General features: G+C 33.6%; 1 protein-coding gene across 2 annotated transcripts; it reads left to right on the top strand.

Annotated features, from left to right (window-relative positions):
- The first annotated feature begins 5,231 nt into the window (after positions 1–5,231).
- LOC119661894 (protein obstructor-E) lies at positions 5,232–19,835 on the top strand. Of its 2 annotated transcripts, none has more exons than XM_038071399.1 (2): positions 5,232–5,537; positions 19,076–19,835. In XM_038071399.1, the coding sequence occupies exons 1-2, from the start codon at positions 5,483–5,485 to the stop codon at positions 19,735–19,737; spliced, it is 717 nt and encodes a 238-aa protein (XP_037927327.1). In that variant the 5' UTR covers positions 5,232–5,482; the 3' UTR covers positions 19,738–19,835. The 2 variants fall into 2 exon arrangements, with proteins under 2 accessions (XP_037927327.1, XP_037927326.1); XM_038071398.1 differs by lacking the exon at positions 19,076–19,835 and adding an exon at positions 15,330–16,165 and having other exon boundaries at positions 5,251–5,537.
- Positions 19,836–20,219: the final 384 nt, after the last annotated feature.

Raw genomic sequence — 20,219 nt, 5'->3', positions numbered from 1 at the left:
GTTGTAGTCTTCTTAGGTGCCCGACTCGCACGGGCTAAACCACTCCCCCTCATTCCTAGAGACCTTGTTCTACCCCGGGACTACGTTAGTATTACTTCGAGGTAGGGTCCCTATTAGTCATTAAAGACTTCCATTGCGTCCAGATGTTTCTTCTTTTCCCTTAAGACATTTCCGATGAATTTTCTGCTCGTTATATCATTTTTTCTACAATATTATCGACTGTAAAGTGACCTATATATTCTGCAAGTATTGTTCTTTCTCCACGCCATCTTTCGCAGTTGAAGAAAGTATGCTCAGCATTGTCCTCGACTGATCCACAGTATATACAGTTGGGCTGCTCTGCTTTTTGCATTCTGTATAGATCTTTTCGAAAATATCCATGACCAGATAGGAACCGTGTGACATAATAGTCAATCTCGCCGAAATTTCTTTCCGTCCACGACTTTACGTTTGGAATCAGCTTTGCCGTCCATCTTCCTCTTAAATCACAGTTCCACCGTTGTTGCCAGGTCTGAAAAGTTTGTTTTATTATATCTTGAAGGTCTGTTGAGTTGTTTGTCGATCTCTGTTTCCAACGTTTTTTCCATTCATGTGCCTGGAGGTCGATAGGGATGATTCCACTAATCACTAGAACTGCAGGCTCGGATACGGTTCGGTATGCAGAAGCTACCCGAAGTGCAGCAGTCCGCTGTACAGCTGCGTAAACTTTCCTCCTACATTCAACCTTTAAGGCGTTTCCCTTAAAGGATAAGTCACTGTAGGACGTTTATCCTTACCACATAATGCACGTCATCTCTATTTTTTTTTGACATTCTTGGATGTGTTACTAAAAATAGGCACAATTGCAATTATACAATTTGTGTTACTGGAAATTAAAATAAAATAGACACCTGCTTATCCAGTAGTAAGGCCTCTTTATCGTTTCAGATAATTCCAAACAAGAAAGGTAAGAGGCAATGATACATGCACCTTTTACATTAGTTATGGGATGAATCAAATGGAATTGAATCGTGCATGAACTTAAATGATTTTATGAAATTATGCGATGTGTTGATTTTAATTAGATTTTGAAATATTTATTAAGGAAATAACTGAGATATTTTAAATTCAAATAATTCAAAATTTAATGGAGTTGCTGTACCTGCACGTACTACCTTCCCAAACCCGAATTCATTCTTAAACACTGCTATAAATATTTTGAATATAAGTTTCAGTTTCGGTTATAAATAATTCAATTTAAAAACAAATAATATTAATTTACATAATTTTATTTTTATTCTATCTCATTTCTACGAACTCTGAAGATGTATTTTTGTTTTTGTTGGCTTTGTTGGTTTTGTTGGTTTTGTTGGATTTGTTGCGTTAACATATTAGCAGGTTTATCTGTGGAAAATGTCATGGTCATCTGGAGCTTTGTCACAAAGCAACATAAAGAGCAACAATACTTTTTGAAGCCGCTATCAGCAGCAACATCAGCAGCAACATGGGACATGGAACCGATGACAGCGGCTGCTGCTGCCGCCACTCAACTGCGGTACGCAGTCGAAAAGATACGCGTGCTCTTCGCTTCTCAAATTCTGCACAACTCACACATTTCTAGGCAAAAAAAATCCCAAAAAGCGATAAACTCGAAAAACGGGCTCGGAATTCAAAGTGAACAGTAACTAAGGCGGGTTTTGATGAATTCAGTCAACACCAACAAAAACAAAGATATTCAAATAACTTTAATCAGAAATTATGAATCACTTTCGGTTTAGGCGATTTTCAAAATTTCGATTTGCATAATTTTAAGGCGATGATGTTTCTTTTATTTGCAGAAGTTCCAAGAAGTTGGCGTTAGTAATTACCCATGCCACTACACTGAGACGGCAGTGTAGATGGGAACTGCACACTTCTGAGTGTAGTTCTGAGTGTAGTTCTGAGTGTGTATTTTAGAATTAATAACATTCCATTCATTCAAATACTTTTATTGTAGATACATCTATTTAAATGACTGTTTGTGAGTTTATCTAAGCTTGAATGTTTGCAATTTTAAAACCCAAAACCTAGTCCCTCAAATATAAGCAACTAGTTCATTTTTAGAGAATTTAGGGTATCGTTTTATGTACATCATTTTAAAAATTTATTAAAATCTATCATCACCAACAGTTCCTTTAACTTCTTAGGGAGCATAAGGCCTCGGCACGTCATCGGAATCGTGATATATGCCGACACCTCTAGACTCAAAGGCTACCATACTATGGTTTATTGGCTCATAGATTTCAGATTAAAATGTATATTATTATAATATTATTATTGTGACAATATGTCACAACAGCACTTGGGAAAACTGTCTGGAGGTACTTATTCTAAAAGTGAACATGCATAAAGTACGCTTGGGATTGAGATTTGTGTCAAGTTTTTATATCCATATATGAAGCAACTTTGTGCTTTGAAACACAGCACCGTTCAAATGTCTTCTACGATACATCTAGTAGTACAGGATTCTTGAGAGGTAATTTTCGATAACTTATACCACATAATTCGCAATAGCTGTGGCTATAATATAATGGATGTTGTTTTGTAAAGAATTGAAAATTTGAGGATTGTCTGTATAAACGCCATTATTTGTGTAACCTCATAAAAATAAGTGCAGTGATTGCATGACACTGTTAGCGAATTCATCATTCATCATCAGAACTTAATATAACATATTCGGAACATAGAGCGAATATGCACCATATAACACTTCGAATATGAATATGCCTTTCATTTCTTCACTTCTTTAATATTATAATAGGATTGTAGAGATCAGAATTGATGGTTTGTGCTACACCTTCATTATTTTTTTAAAGTACGGGACTATCTCTACTGCAGAGCAAATGCCAAATAGTACAGTTACTTGTTGTGGATATGATGGTTATGATTTTGTTTGCTACCACATCCACCGAGAGGCAATAAACGTCACTGTTGAATAAAATTCAACCGTCATCCAAACGCTATTGTTTGAGCGCTTGTTCTAAGTATTGTGCGATCAATATGGTAAAGTGGCATACCTTAAGTCAAACATGTCATGTATTGCATGATAGATCTGTTTGACATATGTTTCCGAAATAGTACTGTCAAATTAGAATCACGAAATAGATATTTTTTGCAAATCTAGATTTAGCAAGAAAAAAAATTTATAATGCGATTTGAAATGTATCTGGATAATCATGTCAAATGTATTTCAAGATATGGTGAGTTAAGAATATCGGCTATGACACAGCTATACTTTTGGTACATACACTTTTCCCAAAACTTTATTTAAAATTGAGCAAATAATTTAATTCTGTAATTGAAAAAATTTCGAGTACTCGTTTCGCTACAATAAATACAGTGAGTTTCTTGTTTTCCATATGATTCCTATAGTTCTTTAAGCGAGAAAATCTGGGTTGAAAAGATAATAGTTACAGTTCGCGTCAATTTTCTGTAATGCCTTTGATAATATTATTTGATTATTAATCTTTGCTTTGTATTGCTCGTGATAGTCGACATCAGTTGACCACCAATAACATCAAAATAGAAATTCCTTTTGACCCTTAAAGCAGCAATTTCAATTTCAAGACAGTGCCCAACATATATTCCTAACAGTTTCTTTAATTACATGTATATGCCGTCTTTATTCAGTTGTCATATTCCACATTAATACACCGGAAAAACATAAACTTATTATGACATTGACAATTTCTTTAACAAAATTTGTGTAAACCCGTCTGTCTTTAGTTTAAGCAGCGATGATTTGGAAGGGAGTGGCTTTTATCAAGTTTCTCATGTTAAAGATTAGGTTCTCAATACTTGTCTATTCGTTAAAAAATGCAAGGAAAGCAACCTTAAATCATTAGCATTTCATATAACATATACGAGGGTCACTATTTAAATTTTGAGCTTTGCAACATTGATTGTTGTCAGGTGTCATCTGACGTTTCCATACGAAAATTTGACATCATTAAACATAATCTATCTTAGTTAGACTTTTTGTCCAAAGAATGTTATTTGTATTATTCGTGATTTGATTCGTAAATTGAGTGTTCGCGAAAAAATGGACTAAACAGGAGGAAATTTTGAAACGATGATTTATTACGTGGATGATATTCGACGTGGATTATCAAGACAAGAGTGCATCGATCAATTTACTTCCACATCACCCCATTTGGCGATATGATGTTGCTCCATCCTTTGCCACTGTGAAACGCTGGTTCAATGATTTTGATTCTTACAGTAGTTCGTAGTTCCACGAAATTAACGAAATTCGTGAACGTTATTCAAAATCAGTTGTTGTGCCAGAAAACATTGATGCTCTGCAAAAAGTGACACTCGTGATGCAAGATATTGTGACATACTTTGAGATTGGTGTTGAAAGGTTGAGAAAGGTTTGTTCTCGTTAGATCGTTTGATCCCCCATCATTTGATTGGTACACACAAATGCTCAAGAAGTACAATGGCGCTGCTTCAAGAGACGTATACGAGTATAAGATTGTAACAGGTAATGAATTGTGGATATATGCGAATGAGCCGGAACGTTAACAAACGACTACTTGAACATTAAAAACATCGAATTGATGGATCATTCTCCGTACAGTTCTGATTTGACATCCAATGACTTCTTCTTGTTCCCGAACGTCAAGAATAAATTGCGTGGACAACGATTTTTGTTGGCGAAAGCTACAACGAAGCCGTTGTTGCATTTAAAAACAACGGAGGTTTTGGAGGTGTCTGAAGAAGATTGGAAAAAATGCTTTGACAAATGGTTGGAACGCATGCAAAAGTGTATTAACCATAAAAGAGAATACTTCGAGAAAAAATAAAGCAATTTTCAACGACAAGGTAATATTTCGTCATTATTAGGCCCAAAATATAAATAGTGACCCTCGTATGCATAATGTTATATGCATAATATCTCGATTAATCGATATATGTGTGATCAAAAATTTTCGTTTATCTTTAATTTCTGCCTATTTAGACGCCCTAATTTCGATGAAAAGATCACAAAGCAAAGCTTAAAAATTTGATCATAATTTATTCGCAATCTGAGTGACGAACTTCAGTTTCGCTTTTTAAAAAAAGATGTTTTTTATTTTTTTAATTTTTTTAATTTATTTTTTTCTCACTTGTAAACAAGCTTTTTTGACATTTTATTGCAAATTATCAAACAAGCAAGAAAATATACGAAAAGTATACAGAGTAAGTGTAGAAGATCGTCTTCGTTTTCATCTGTAGACGGTCTTCTGTTTGAGCTCAGCTTCAGCGACACCTGCTGCTCTATTGAAGGCTTCAGACCACAGCAGTCGGTAACGAAAACTCACGCGTTTCGGAGCGTTTTTCAGTAGTGCTTAGAACTGTGAAGAAAGATAAAGTGCAAGTTCCTGTTTCCTTTTTTTTTAAAGGATTAAGACTATAAATAAAAATAATTTAAAAATTTTTATATATTCAAATAATTGTGTGATTAAAAACAAAACCAATTATGGCAAAAATATTATTTTGTGCGGCTTTGAGCTTAGCTGTTTTCTGCTCATTGGGTTAGTAGAACGAACTTTCAACCTTTTTTATAATATTTTTAAGAAAATATGATTATTTTTAAATAAATATTTTAAAGTGCTATACATATATATTTAATTCTTAATGTAATATAGAATAATTCATACATAAAGGAACTAGTGCTCTAATCAAGATCGCAGTATTATTAAAAACTTTCAAATTATATTCTGTCTTTAATTTCATATATTCTTTATATATAAAGAAACATTATTAATAATTTTAAGAATAGGGCACTAATATGCCCATTTTCCTAGCAATATTTCTATAGAAAGAAATCTGCACTTATCACTGGACACTGGAACTCCAGTTCATCTATCAAAAAAATAACTAAATTTCGAGACCTATTATCAGGCATCCGATTTGTTTCTAAGATAAATACATAAAATATAATTGGATGGGCTTTTATGATAAAAGTAATTATAGATTTATACGTTTTGACGAGCATGATAACATTCGTCTTGATTTTTTATTAAAACTTTATAAATCTGACAGACAGTATCAAACTAATTCCCACCTTCAATTTTTGATTGTTAGATGGAATGTAAATACAATATATAGAAAAAAGTTTTTTCCGTCTTTAGTCTATTCTAGCCATAGTAAAAATTTATTCATTTAGTGCGAAGTTCAGGGGTAAATCTATATATACAATTAATACTATATAAATGTATATTTTGTATACACATATGTGTATATACATATAATACATAAAAGGTGTAGGGTGTGTTTTGTATCTCAACATAAAGTAGCTGCTTCACAATGAAAACATTTTTTCAAGTTCTTCAGCAATGGTTCTAAACCTAAAACCATGTTTAACATGTTCTTATATCACAATTATTTTTAATAATTTTTTTTATCGCCAACTTCAAACATTTTTAATTAAGGGGAAACACTGGAATAAGGTGATTTTTTGGTTCGGAATCAATTATAAGCTATTGCCAATAAAGAAGGGTAATTAGTCTTAGGTCCTCCATTGCCTAAAACTATCAACCACGAAAACATTAAAGAAGTTCCTTAGACGATATAATAATACGGTGATGATTGATACGTTAATAAAAACTTGAGAGCTGCTAAGGCTGTAAGCGTTCCACTTAACCGTATCTGCAAAGTCAGTAAACAATTACAATTATAATTATTTTTAATGGGCGTATGGACTTTGTCCAGTGACATATCCATATATTATATATTTACTGTTTATTGATGAAATCTAATCATTTATCTAATCATCTAATCTAATATTTAAGAAAATCCCTGAGAGTTTTTCTTCGTAGCTTTATGAAATTGTTGGAAGGTAACACCAGGTCTATTGCTTAGGTTTATAGGAATTTATGTTTGATTTGCAAATTTTAGACGTTTCTTATTTTATTGTTGGAACTACATAAATCGTTGTTGGTAATATACCTACTAGGATAAAGTTGCTATCAAGCGTAGTGATTTGAATTGGTGGTATGAATCATTGTGTTATTTTTAGATTTGGATCAGTCGAAGTTCCATAACTTAAGATGGGTATCGGCTCAAAATCCTGTTTTCTAACGACAATTTACTATTGCGATGGAGAAACCAGAAAAAGTTTTGTAGTTGGAGACCTAATGTTTTCCGTTTCTTGATAATAAGCGTTCTCCAGATCACTTTATTATCTTGGTATGTTCCTAAACATTTTCTCTTCACAGCCTGGTGTACTTGTGTACAATTAAATAAATCAGATTGATAACGACATTGTTTAGTAGTAAATGTGATCTGAACGGACTTGGATTCATTGGGGTATATTCAGCAAATGCACCCATTACATGTTCTTCAGTGAGTGGAAGGTCTGCTGTATACAAAAGGAAAGGCATTGGTCCTATAATGTTGTCTTGACGCACCACAACATCTACGTAATTGGGTTGTCTAGTCTCGTTAATATGTTTAATCAAAAAGTATGTTCAGTATATTGAAGAATCAACAACACAAATTTTGAGCATACATGCTGAGATGATTGACTCTTCCAAGAAACGATAAAATTAGTAGGGAAGAAATTTCATTGTCAATATATATAAGGCATTCAAATAAAGTGTACAGAAAAAAATTTCATATATTTTTTTTGATCTTTTAAAGACCGCAAAATGGTTCAGATTATTATGTTTTCAGCAAAAATTCAGGTTTATACATTGAGAATATATCTACTGTCATTAGCACTAAACAAAATAAATGAAAGCATTTTATTTTGTTCACCTTTAAAATACAACATAATTTTATATATTAATTACCTCGAAAAATTAGGTCGCTGACTTGATTTTTTGCATTTGTCTATTATCTTCATAAGTGCATTTTGAAAACCAAACCAAAGTACATTTCACTTTAATATTAAGACTGTAAACTGTAAACACATCTAGAACTAGAAAAATAAAAAAACTTTAATAGTATTCCTTTTTACGATTAGTACACTTTTGCATGCGTTCTAACCATTTGTCAAAGCATTTTTTCCAATCTTCTTCAGATACCTTCAAAACAGATATCACATTTCAGATACCTTGTTTTTAAATGCAACAACGGCTTCGTTGTAGCTTTCGCCAACAAAAATCGTTGTCCACGCAATTTATTCTTGACGTTCGGGAACAAGAAGAAGTCATTGGATGTCAAATCAGAACTGTACGGAGAATGATCCATCAATTCGATGTTTTTAATGTTCAAGTAGTCGTTTGTTAACGTTCCGGGTCATTCACATATATCCACAATTCATTACCTGTTACAATCTTATACTCGTATACGTCTCTTGAAGCAGCGCCATTGTACTTCTTGAGCATTTGTGTGTACCAATCAAATGATGGGGGATCAAACGATCTAACGAGAACAAACCTTTCTCAACCTTTCAACACCAATCTCAAAGTATGTCACAATATCTTTCATCACGAGTGTCACTTTTTGCAGAGCATCAATGTTTTCTGGCACAACAACTGATTTTGAATAACGTTCACGAATTTCGTTAATTTCGTGGAACTGCGAACTGCTGTAAGAATCAAAATCATTGAACCAGCGTTTCACAGTGGCAAAGGATGGAGCAACTTCATATCGCCAAATGAGGTGATATGGAAGTAAATTGATCGATGCACTCTTGTCTTGATAATCCACGTCGAATATCATCCACGTAATAAATCATCGTTTCAAAATTTCCTCCCGTTAAGTCCATTTTTTCGCGAACACTCAATTTACAAATCAAATCACAAATAATACAAATAACGGTCTTTGGACAAAAAGTCTAACTAAGATAGATTATGTTTAATGATGTCAAATTTTCGTATGGAAACGTCAGATGACACCTGACAACAATCAATGTTGCCAAAGCTCAAAATTTAAATAGTGACTCTTATAGACAACCATGCAAAATGATTTGGAAACGAAACTGATAAGTCTTCTGTCAAGCATTATAGCTTGAACAAATTAGGCATCTCTGTTGATTGGTTAACTGGATCTAGTAGAAAGAAATTTAACTAATAAGATTTCGTGGAATCAAAGTAGAACTACCTGTGATTGCAGTGTACAACGATCTTTTTGAACTCATTCCTCTACAAACAATAAAGTACGATGTTCCTGATTCTATACTAAGAGCCCTAGTATAATGCAATGATTTCACTCTTTAACCTAACCTTAAATTGATATTACGGAACTTGATGACCGAAAATTGCATTTAATTTAATATTGGAAAGAAAAAATTCTATAATTAAAACGATATGATTTAAAAATACATGTACTGCTTTGCAAAATCCTGATTCCATCTCACCAATAATAAATTAAGAGCTATAATGATCGATTGTTATAAGCCAATACTTTTGCTATTATTAATGCACAACGCCAAATAATTGTGCTTTTGCTGGCTACAGTAGCCGGTGACTCCCACAGTATTGTCTGTACCTTAACTCTCTACCTTGTGCATTATAATGTTAACGAAACTCATCGATTTTTTACAAAACATACGGCAGTCATTCTTTCAATGATGACTAAAATTACTTGTATGTAGTTTCAAAAATGTTCTTAAGTCAAGGAAGCTTTCAAATAATAGTAAAATAACTATTCTCACATCATTGATAAAGGCCAGATCTTGAGAATTCATTATCATTCATTGCGTAATTACCCTAAGGCTTACTGCAGTCTGTTATCTCCGTAGAAGAGCCATTACGACAAATGTCACCCGGTGAAATCGCCAACATTTGGGTGACATTTTTGCTGCTCAGAAATATAGTGGAAGTAAATAGAAATACACAAAAATTGTACCAATAATTCAAATAAAAGGAACAAAACTAGATCCAATCTAACACCTTTAAATTTACAAAGTCCCATCCCTTAATTCCTGTTCAGTCAATCAAATTGATTCTGCCTTACCTTCATTCTTTCATACTTTAACGGACAATGAAAGTTCTTCTAGTTAAGCTCTGCTAGATTAGTCGATAGAGCAACGGACGCTTCATTTTAGGGTCGTGAGTTCGAGTCTTACGTTAGGTGACATTTGTTGTGTCCACTATTTGTTATATAACAAAATATAAAAGCTTGTCACTGTGCCACAGTGGTTACAATGCAAAATGGCTATAACTGGCATTTTCTGGTTGCTGGAGTATAGGAACCCAATTAGAGAAACTGCGCTTCCGTTTTTAAACGCACTGTAGAAGTTGTGCACACTTACGGGATAAATGTGCACTTAATGATATTCTCTGTGATTGCTTAGCTTTGGGCTTCCAGAATAAACAGGTTTTTAACGATAGTAAACTTTGATAGTTTGTTGTACTGTTCATTGGTAAGAACAAAAACTCTGCTAAATAACCAAAATTTAACGGAATAAATATAGTTTTCATCTTTTTGGACTTTTTGCGATGAAAGGTGAATAATCTTTAGTTATGGAAAAATGAAGGTTATCCGATAAACTGCCAATAAAAGCGTATCTGAGCTGGATGTGGTTACTGGATGTAGTTATATGTAGATGACATACATACACACACTTCAAGATATCAGTACTTGAACATCAGAACTATAAGAAAAATTCAGAAATTTTTGTCAACATTCGCATTATTTACAACAAAAGTGCTGCAAAAGCACTTATGAAAATATGGTTTATTGATTGTAATCTACATGTAGTTATATGTAGATGACATACATACACACACTTCAAGATATCAGTACTTGAACATCAGAACTATAAGAAAAATTCAGAAATTTTTGTCAACATTCGCATTATTTACAACAAAAGTGCTGCAAAAGCACTTATGAAAATATGGTTTATTGATTGTAATCTACATGTAGTTATATGTAGATGACATACATACACACACTTCAAGATATCAGTACTCGAACATCAGAACTATAAGAAAAGCTCAAATTTTTGTCAACATTCGCATTATTCACAACAAAAGTGCTACAAAAGCACTTATGAAAATATGGTTTATTGATTGTAATCTTTACTGTATTATCGTTATCTGTATTAGTTTTTATGCAAAGTTTTTTATCTAGACATGAATCAACATTGAAATAAATTTTAATCTCTTAGTTATTTATTTAAACAAATCGCTTTCAATGTAAAATAGAATTTGATTAGCAGTTTATAAACATCTCAAAAATCGTCACACCTTATGATTTCCATCATTTTCCGATAAAAATCGTGAAATGTTATGCGTTCTTAACGTATTAAATTACGATAAAAATATGCAAATTAATTAATTGCAATATTTAGTTTTCTGACAAAAATAGTAAATAAATCACTCGATTGCGCATCAAACACCTATGGGCTTTATTTAGACTGGCGTGCAATATTCGCAGGTCCCATATTTTGGTGGGCGACATTCAAGATGAAGGTGCGGGAAAGGCGGCATCAAAGTCATAAAAATTCTATTGAAAACCGTGGCGCGCTAATTGTTTTGAAAAAAACAACAAACCTTTTATTTAAACAAATTTATATGCAATTTATCTATTATTAGTTAAATACATACTGGGAGTTTTATGTGTAGTACGTATGTGTCTGATTCCTCATATATTAGCATGTTAAGCGAAATTCTAGAGTAGCTTTAAAATTTAAGTTAATAATTGCAATTGAACACGAACGGTTCTAGAAGCAATGTGGGGCGAATATATTATTGAACATACAGTTCGCTTTATTGATACTTATTTCATGGTATCAAATATTTGATAATCAAGTTTCATGTTAATAAAGAAGTCCACAAGAAAAATCTTTGTTTAAAGTACGGAGTTTCTGGATAATTGTTAAGAATGAAATAATTAAATAAATATGCTGGAGAAGTCCATTATATCATCCTATATCAGCTATTTGTCCAATTAAATCTGACAAGTGAAGAAACGGTTTTTGTAAATAAAGAAGAAGATATTATGTTGCTTTATCATTAAAGATATATTTTATAATTAAAAGACTGCGGGTTGTTCTGGTGTTTAATATCTACAATCAAATGTCTTGTTTGTCAAGCTCTTTCAATTTTTACTTCTTTATTGCGCTATTCTAGCATTTCATTAACTCTGTTTATCACTTTCAAATTCTTTCACTACGTACATATTCATTACTTAAGTCTTTCCCTAGTTTTCTTTATACATATTATCGTTACTGAACTATTTCTATTATACCTTAAACCAAAATATTTTTATGGCTATAAAAACTTTTCGTAGGATTCAAAAATATCTTTTGACCATCCTCTTAGGTTAGGTTACGTTGAAGTGATAGCCTTGTGTCCAGAGCCCACTTGACCCCTAATAATTGCCTGTTGTGATACCCTGGACTAGCGGTGTTCATACGCAGATCAGACCGATTTCCGAACAACCGCAGTGATCAGCGTACGATCAACGTTGAAAGGCATGACTCACTCATTTAAGTGAAAGTAAACCAACCTGCCAATCTGTAAACTTTGTCAAGTAACTGACTTTGGTACAGAAAATGATAGCTCTGTCAGGTGCGAATGATGTGAGCTGGGCACAAACACTCCATATTAGTCGTTAAGAGAAACTTGGCATTCTCTAACTGTTCAGAATGTAGCTGCATCGCCTACCAGAGATTTGATAATCGATTGGCATTCCAAAGAAGCTGCAATAATTATATCGAGAATCTTGTTGTCTTGGACTCATTTTGCTGCGTAGTGGATCGCTATTACTTTTGCCTGATAAACACTGTTATCGTTTGGTATTCGAAGCGAACTGCTAAGACGCAGTTTATGGGAAAACATGCCACTCTCGACTTTTTCATTTATCTTAGAGCCGTCAGTGTAAATGTCTACTCCATTAAATTTTTATAAAATTTTTTTGGATAGTTCATAATAATATAAGCATATATGGATATATCTCTTTGTGTACATATAAGTAAATAAATATGTATTTAATCGAATGGCTTCTTAGAATGAGGATAGTGATCGACACACGATGGTTTGATGCTGTGCAACATACATATATCAGTCGTATCTGAAACTCTGTCCTTCATGTGCTTCGTTTAATATAATGGAACTTTCTTGATATATGTATTTGGTATCTTGTTTAGTATAGAAGAGTTTCTTCAAGGATGGTACAATATATAGTAACATTTCATATGTCACAATGTGCAAATATGAAGTGCATTTGAAGCGCTTTTAACCACATTATTATTAGCAATGTTTTTAGAAGTGTACCAAACGATTTTGTTGGATATACGCCATAAAAACTAATGATCAGGATGTAAATATGTGAACGTTTTTGAAAAAAAATCAATATCTATCTTTGCATTTGAGCTAAACTTACTTTTTTATCAAATTAATTGGAAGCAAACATCAATATCAAAAATTGTGATATACATTTGTATGTACTCATAATTATATACTTATACTTCCTCTTTCTTTCTTATATGGTTTCATTGTATTTCTTGTATTTCGTACTCAGTCCAAACTATAAAAACCAGGGTATTTTCAATACCGGGCTTCAACAAAAAATAACTTAAGAAATTTTTTATTACTCATTTTTTGCTTAACTTGGTGGAGAATAGAAAATATAAGATTTTTCAGAAAGTGATCAAAATGAAATCAATCATCAAAATGAAATATGTTTTTTTTATAGTGAATAAAATATTTATTGATATATTTTATCAATAAATATTTTATTTTAGCTGATGTTACTCTCATCTGTGTTCCTGAATATTGAAACATTGAAGATAATGAAAAGGTAAACAGATTGGACAACTTTGTGCGTCCCTAGGTGTATGTCTAAGAATACCAGTTTATGTTTCCCTATATATTGACATAATAAATGAAAGACACTTAAGTGAATGGTAACTTTTTGCTTTACATTACTGTCACATGGAACTCATAGAAAGAGATAGCGTGAATATTGCAAAACTTGCTGCAACATCTCTCTGAACCCGCGCAGAAAACCCACATACTGTTTTTAATACTCATTGTAGAAGTTGCAGAAACTTGCAGGAAAAAAATTTCCCTTTTTCTGTGAATGCCCGGTTCTGGTGTGCAGAAGAAATACATTGGTTCCAAAGAAGTATTTTTGACAGTTTATCGATAACGACAAACATCTACCTATTAAATTATCTTAATTCGACGGAATGGTTTCCGTTGTCTTTTTGTATATTAAGGATTTTGTGAGGGACGTGGGAATAGAATGACAAAAAATCTATAATTGTAGTCAGCTGAAAGTTATCTGCTGACCTGACCTGCCACTGCAACCAACTTCCCAGCGATAAATCAACATCATGAGTATCAACATCAACTTGAGATTTGTGACAGCAAAATCGCTGCCACTAAAATATACTTCTTTTTTCTCTACCCACGACCTATTAAAAGTTCATTGCTGGACCTTACGAGCTATTACTCTTTTTAACTTTATCGCTTAAACAGATTATACACGCATGAGGAGAGCAGGGGCAGGCACATTGTTGACACATTTACTTCAGACTCAACTGGTAATGATCTAAAAATTAAAATACGGCAATGGTCGAATATTATTGAACAGTAAATGTTGTATCAAAAGCGTACGTACGCCCCTCACTTCTGCGTATTGCCTAGCGACACACATGCCTAACAAATCTCCGCCTCAAGGTCAATCGTTTCATTTGTTTTATTTTAATTCACATTAATTTCTTACATAATTCTAAATTGATTTTTTTTTTTGATTGACTTCATTATCTTTTCGTTTGTGGTCAAACAGGTTTATATATTATATTTCCTTCTGGTATTGTTGGTGCTCAACATCTTCTTTTTATATTTATTGCTGTTGTTGTTGTTGTTGTTGTTACTCTTACTGTTGCGAACTACTTCAAGAAAACTTGTTTATGTTAATTCAAAAAAAAAAAAAAAAACAAATTTTTAGCTTCACTATTGATATATCACTGTTGACTGTATTCATGCCAAAGCCGGTTAAAAAAGCTTTCTGTGAAATTTGTTTGTTGCGCTACAGCCAGCATAAATAACGGTGTCAAACAATGTTTTGCACAAAGTCAGACATAACCCCATAAGCTTCCAAATAAATAATTGATTACTTTCGTAGAATGAACTTCAAAAGCAGCTTAAAGACAGCTGTCATACAAAGGAAGTCTCCTTCCAATAACTTCGTCATAGTGAAGTGGGGCTACAGTTGTTTGTGTAGTATTATTGTGTTGGCAACGCTAAACCCACAGTCTGATTTTAATATTTTTTTTAAAACATTTTTTTTTCCAACTCATTTTGTGCATTTTAAAATTTTCCAAAAAATTGAGAACAAAACAAAACCATACATTTCTAGGTAAGCCTGAATAAACTTTTATTAATGTTTTCCTTTTTATTTCCTTTTTTTCTCTTTTGCAGTTAACGCCCAATGCAAGGAAGCTAATGGTACCTATCCAGTATCAGGCTCATGTGATTCTTATATCGAATGCAAGAACGGTGTTGCTGAGGAAAAACTTTGCCCAGATGGTTTGCTCTTCAATGAGAAATCAACTGGGTATCCATGTGCTTACCCTATTGATGTAGAGTGCACACAGCCACAAGCACGTTTGCAAGCCGCACAACCCACCGACGATTGTCCACATCAGTTTGGCTATTATCGCATGGGCGATGAGACTCACTGTGGTCAGTTCAAAAATTGCGCTTCCGGAAGGGGTTACGTATTCGATTGTCCTGAAGGTTTGGCTTGGAACAAAGACACATACAAGTGTGATTGGCCAGATCAAGTACCTGATTGTGATGCTGAAAAATTCTTGGGCTTCCAGTGTCCAGCAGTTGTTCCACGTTCTGCACTTTTAGGCGAACAGGAGGAAGAATATCACTTCTATCCATCGAACGAAAATTGTCAAGTTTACTTTATTTGCATTGAGGGCCGTCCACGTCGTATTGCTTGTGGTGAAGATCAAGCATTCAATCAAGAGATCAATGCCTGTGACGATATTGAGAACGTGTCCACCTGCAGTGCCGATATCAGACAGCGCGGATTAGACATTAAAAAAGCCCGCGTTGATTTACGAGGCCGTTAAAAAATCTTTTTTTTTAAATGTTATGTATAATATTTTTATGTTATATAATCTTTAAATAATTAAACAATCTTACTTATGACTTTGTTTATGTTTCACAGAGATTTTCTAGTCCATAGTTAAATACCACAATGATTTTTGGCACTCAAAAAGTGTTCACTTTATTAAATTCAAATAATTATAGAAATAAATGCAAATTTAAATAAAAATATTAATTTTTTTTCTTGATTGGCTTTGAAATAAGACTGAAAAGGTTAATAAAATAAGAAGCAGTCGTTTTAAAAATAAATTATAAATCTAATTAAATAAATCATCTTATGGATTTTATAAAAGTTACAAGGGAAACTTACAAAAAATTTTCCACAAAATATTTATTTAAATTAAAAAACTCCCTAATATTACTTGAGATCTTGGTCAGCTCCAGGACCGCCCTCTGAACATCTGCTTAAACTTTGCCAAAGGTTCAAAACGGTTTTTTAACCTCTGAGTTCTTGTACGAAAAAACAATGAGCTAATATACCTAAGTAAATCCTTACGATCGCCGGTATAACCTAACCAAAGTACATCGCAATTTTCATCTTCTGATGTAAGGGTCAAAAGCGTGTGCCCCAATGGAGTATTGATGCGTATATATAGCCTAGCCTTCTCAACTGTATGGCCCAAAAACATATAGTTGAACGGAATCTCTCTAACTAATAAACACTAATCCTATCTCCAGGTTAGCAAATAAAAAGATCTGGCACTCCAGGTTGGGGGTTGATCGCAAGGCCAGCAACCTTGCATAAGAAAAATTTTACCACTACGTAAACCTGAGAGACCAAGGTTCACACTAGACTGTAGTGCCAAATAAGAAGAAGAAGCAAGCTATTATAAGTACATTCATTCTAGAACATTTTAAAACATAACCGAAAGCTGATGATTATGTAAAGAATGGGACAGTTGCTATATAAAGTACGTTTAGTACACAGATAGCACGTTTATCTGCTTATTGTCGCAAGCCTTAAAACAAACAGTCTCAAATTTTATTAACTATAATCACATCAATACTTCATATAGACAGATAGGAAATAAACGGGGTACTGGCTTCCAGGTACTGGCAGAATGCTCTAAATATGATTTGTATTTTGTGCCTTCTTCGGCATAACCTAACATAAAATAGTCATTATACAAAATTAAAGAAGTTCTTTCAGTAAACTTTGCAGAAGTTGAAGAAGTGTCTTTGCTATAGAGGTCGAAACAGTGTCTACGTTTTATTGTAATAAGTTTGCAGGTGACTACGTTTCATGTGAAACGTAGTCAGGATAAGGTAATAGACAGAGAGGTAGAGTAAGAGAGAGAGAGAGAGAAAGAGGTAGAGTGAGAGAGAATGTGAGGATGGGAGAGCCAGAGAAAACATTACATTAATAAAAATAAATCAATATGTGTTATAAGTAAATAATTCAACAGATGTTGTACGATATTGTACAAGTACTTTGATTTGTTTACTTTCAGATTCATCATATTATTTTTCGAACTTATAATAGATAAGATTTCTCTCTGTCCAATTATATATTACATATTTTCTAGATCTCTATATTCTTACAGAATTGTCTAAGTTTTAACTTCTTTACAAAACGCAGTCTATTCCAAAGGGAAATCTACCGAATTGGTCTTGCAGAACTAAACTTGTAAAATTAAAAAGGCCCACAAAAATAAAGAAATTGCGTTTTGTACATTTCTAAGTTAGATATAGAAGGAGCTTTCAACAACACGAGTTATGGCTCGGTCACGAATGCCTTAAGAAACAGGAATATTGATTCCGATATTATTTTCTGAATTAATTTTAGCCAACACGCCTGTAGCTGTTGAGACTGCAAAAGGTTGTGCAAAGGGAGAAGTGTTGTCTTCTTTGCTCTGGTAGGTAGTTGTCGGTGAGGTCTTAATCTTACTGGAAAATATTGGCTGTGACGCCATCAAGTATGAGGACGACTTAATCCTAACAGCGTCTGAAAAACATTGCAGTTGAGAGCTATTGCTGTTTCAGAGACTAGCGTGTCTCTTAATGACTAGCGCAAAGGATTAGTCCAACTGTGACACTTTAGGCCGTACGTCGGCTGCACATCTGCATATACATATTCTGTCTACAACTGCGCTTAGTCCACTGCGATTAAAACTCCACATAAATAAGGATTGACTTGACTATAATCATAAAATAATATTCAAAACATTTGGAGTACATAAAATATCTCAGTGCGATGGAGACCATATGGCAGTAGTTCCTCGCTTTGGTAGGAAATTTGAGGCATACTTACAATCACGTTCAACCTGGGATAACGGAGGCCCATAGGTTGACCCAAAAGGTTTGATTTGATACACATTTGGATCAAAAATGGATGGAGACGCTGGTGCTGGTAAGTCTTTATTAGGTTTCGGGTCACTGAAGGGTTTTGGGTAATGAGCGAACTGATTAGCTAGCCAGAACTACATCAAAAATTGTTTCTACAGGTCCGCAACCTTTTTGTGGGTTGAATTGGGCCAGTATGAAACAAATTATCTAGGAGAGCGGGCATCGTTTCTGTCTGGTATACGGGGAAGATTTCCCTGGACTCAGACAAAGAAGAGCACTACTCAAACTACACTCCTACAAAAACATTCTTAAATTCTTGAATGGTGATTTAAGGTTACTAACGGGTTTCATTACGGAGTCATTATGGCAGAAATATCACCTACATAAACTTCAATTATCTGCTGACCCAAAATGCAGATTATGCCTCGTAGATGAAAAAACTACTATGCATATTCTTTATGATTGTCCAGCTTTTAAGCTTTAACTTGTTTCATATAGAATTTCTGTCACTAGTACATATTAAGAGCTTTTCTCCAGATTTAGTTCTGAACTTTGTTCACAAAGGTTTAAAGAGCTTTGCGTAATTAAAAGTGAATTTGGTACAAAAGAACTCTATATATATTACATATATTATATATCATATATTATATATGATACTATTTATTTTTGAATATACTTTTAGACAGTATGCATTTTCATTTATTTTCTTTGATAAATAAGAAGAAATTAAATTGAGTTATTTGTTTATTTTCTTACAGCATCAGCTATTTCAACATGTCCTGAGCCAAATGGTCGTTTCGCTTCAGATGAACAGTGCGACGCTTACATAGAATGTACAGAAGGTGTAGCTGTAGAGAAACTATGTCCCGACGGTTTACTTTTCCATCAGCGTACAAAGGCCAGAGGTGAATGCACATATGCTCCATTCTCCACTTGCAAAGAACGTACTCGTCTACAGCCAGCAAACGGCACGGCGGAATGCCCACGTCAATTTGGCTTCTATCCATCGGGAGATAGCTCGAAATGTGGCGTTTACAAGAACTGCGCACATGGTGAATCGACCATAACGAAATGCCCCGAAGGACTCGCATTTAATGTAGAAACCTATCAATGCGATTGGCCAGATCTCGTCGCCGATTGTAACGCTGAGTCATATTTGGGATTCACTTGTCCACCACCTGAAGTTGTTGATGGAGTTGAAAAAGAAATCGACGTCAGTCCCGAAGGTGAATTGCGTTACTTCCGCCATCCTGACAGCTGCAAACGCTACTTTGTGTGTGTCAATGGCCATCCACGTCTCTACAACTGCGGCAAATACTTGGCATTCAATGCCGAGACTAAATTATGTGATTTCTATACTCACGTCCCCGAATGCTATGCTCGCTTGCGCGATGCACGCACAAAAGTTGAAAAGGCTTAAAGGACTCAAGTCAATTTCCAAACTGCCATTTAAGTTTAGTAAATATGCTTTGTAAATATTTTTTTTTTATTTCCTTAATACATATACATATACATAAATCAAAGCTTTATAAACAATTTTTAAATAAATAATTTTTCAATAAAATTGAATTTATTTTTAATTTTTTTTGGCATTCTCGTATTTAAAGTAAGCCAATAATTAATAAAACAAATATGTATCCTTAATTAAAACTATATAAGTTTTATTCATAATCCGTTTCAGGTAAAAACACCTGAGTGAGGGATAGGTAATACAGTTCCCTATAGCCTTTATGTAGAGATGAAATATATAGACCCTACAGTTACACGCTGGTTGATCAAACACATCAGATATATAAATATTTTTACGTTTTATATTTATTTAACTATAATATTACGATATTTTAATATGATAGCATGGCAACAATAAATAACAGGGGAGAGCAAATAATTACATCGGTATGA

The sequence above is a fragment of the Teleopsis dalmanni genome, chromosome X (genome assembly GCF_002237135.1).
Source record: "Teleopsis dalmanni isolate 2A chromosome X, ASM223713v2, whole genome shotgun sequence".
In the NCBI taxonomy this organism is placed as follows: Eukaryota; Metazoa; Arthropoda; class Insecta; order Diptera; family Diopsidae; genus Teleopsis; species Teleopsis dalmanni.
Note: the sequence above shows the minus strand (reverse complement) of the source record. Positions and strands in the feature narration are given on the sequence as shown.

Bases quoted from the DNA above. Each gene is read 5' to 3' on its own strand.
- LOC119661894 (XM_038071398.1), top strand. From the start codon at position 5,483: ATGGCAAAAATATTATTTTGTGCGGCTTTGAGCTTAGCTGTTTTCTGC. The intron at 5,538-15,329 runs GTTAGTAGAACG...TCTCTTTTGCAG, and splicing joins AGCTGTTTTCTGCTCATTGG to TTAACGCCCAATGCAAGGAA.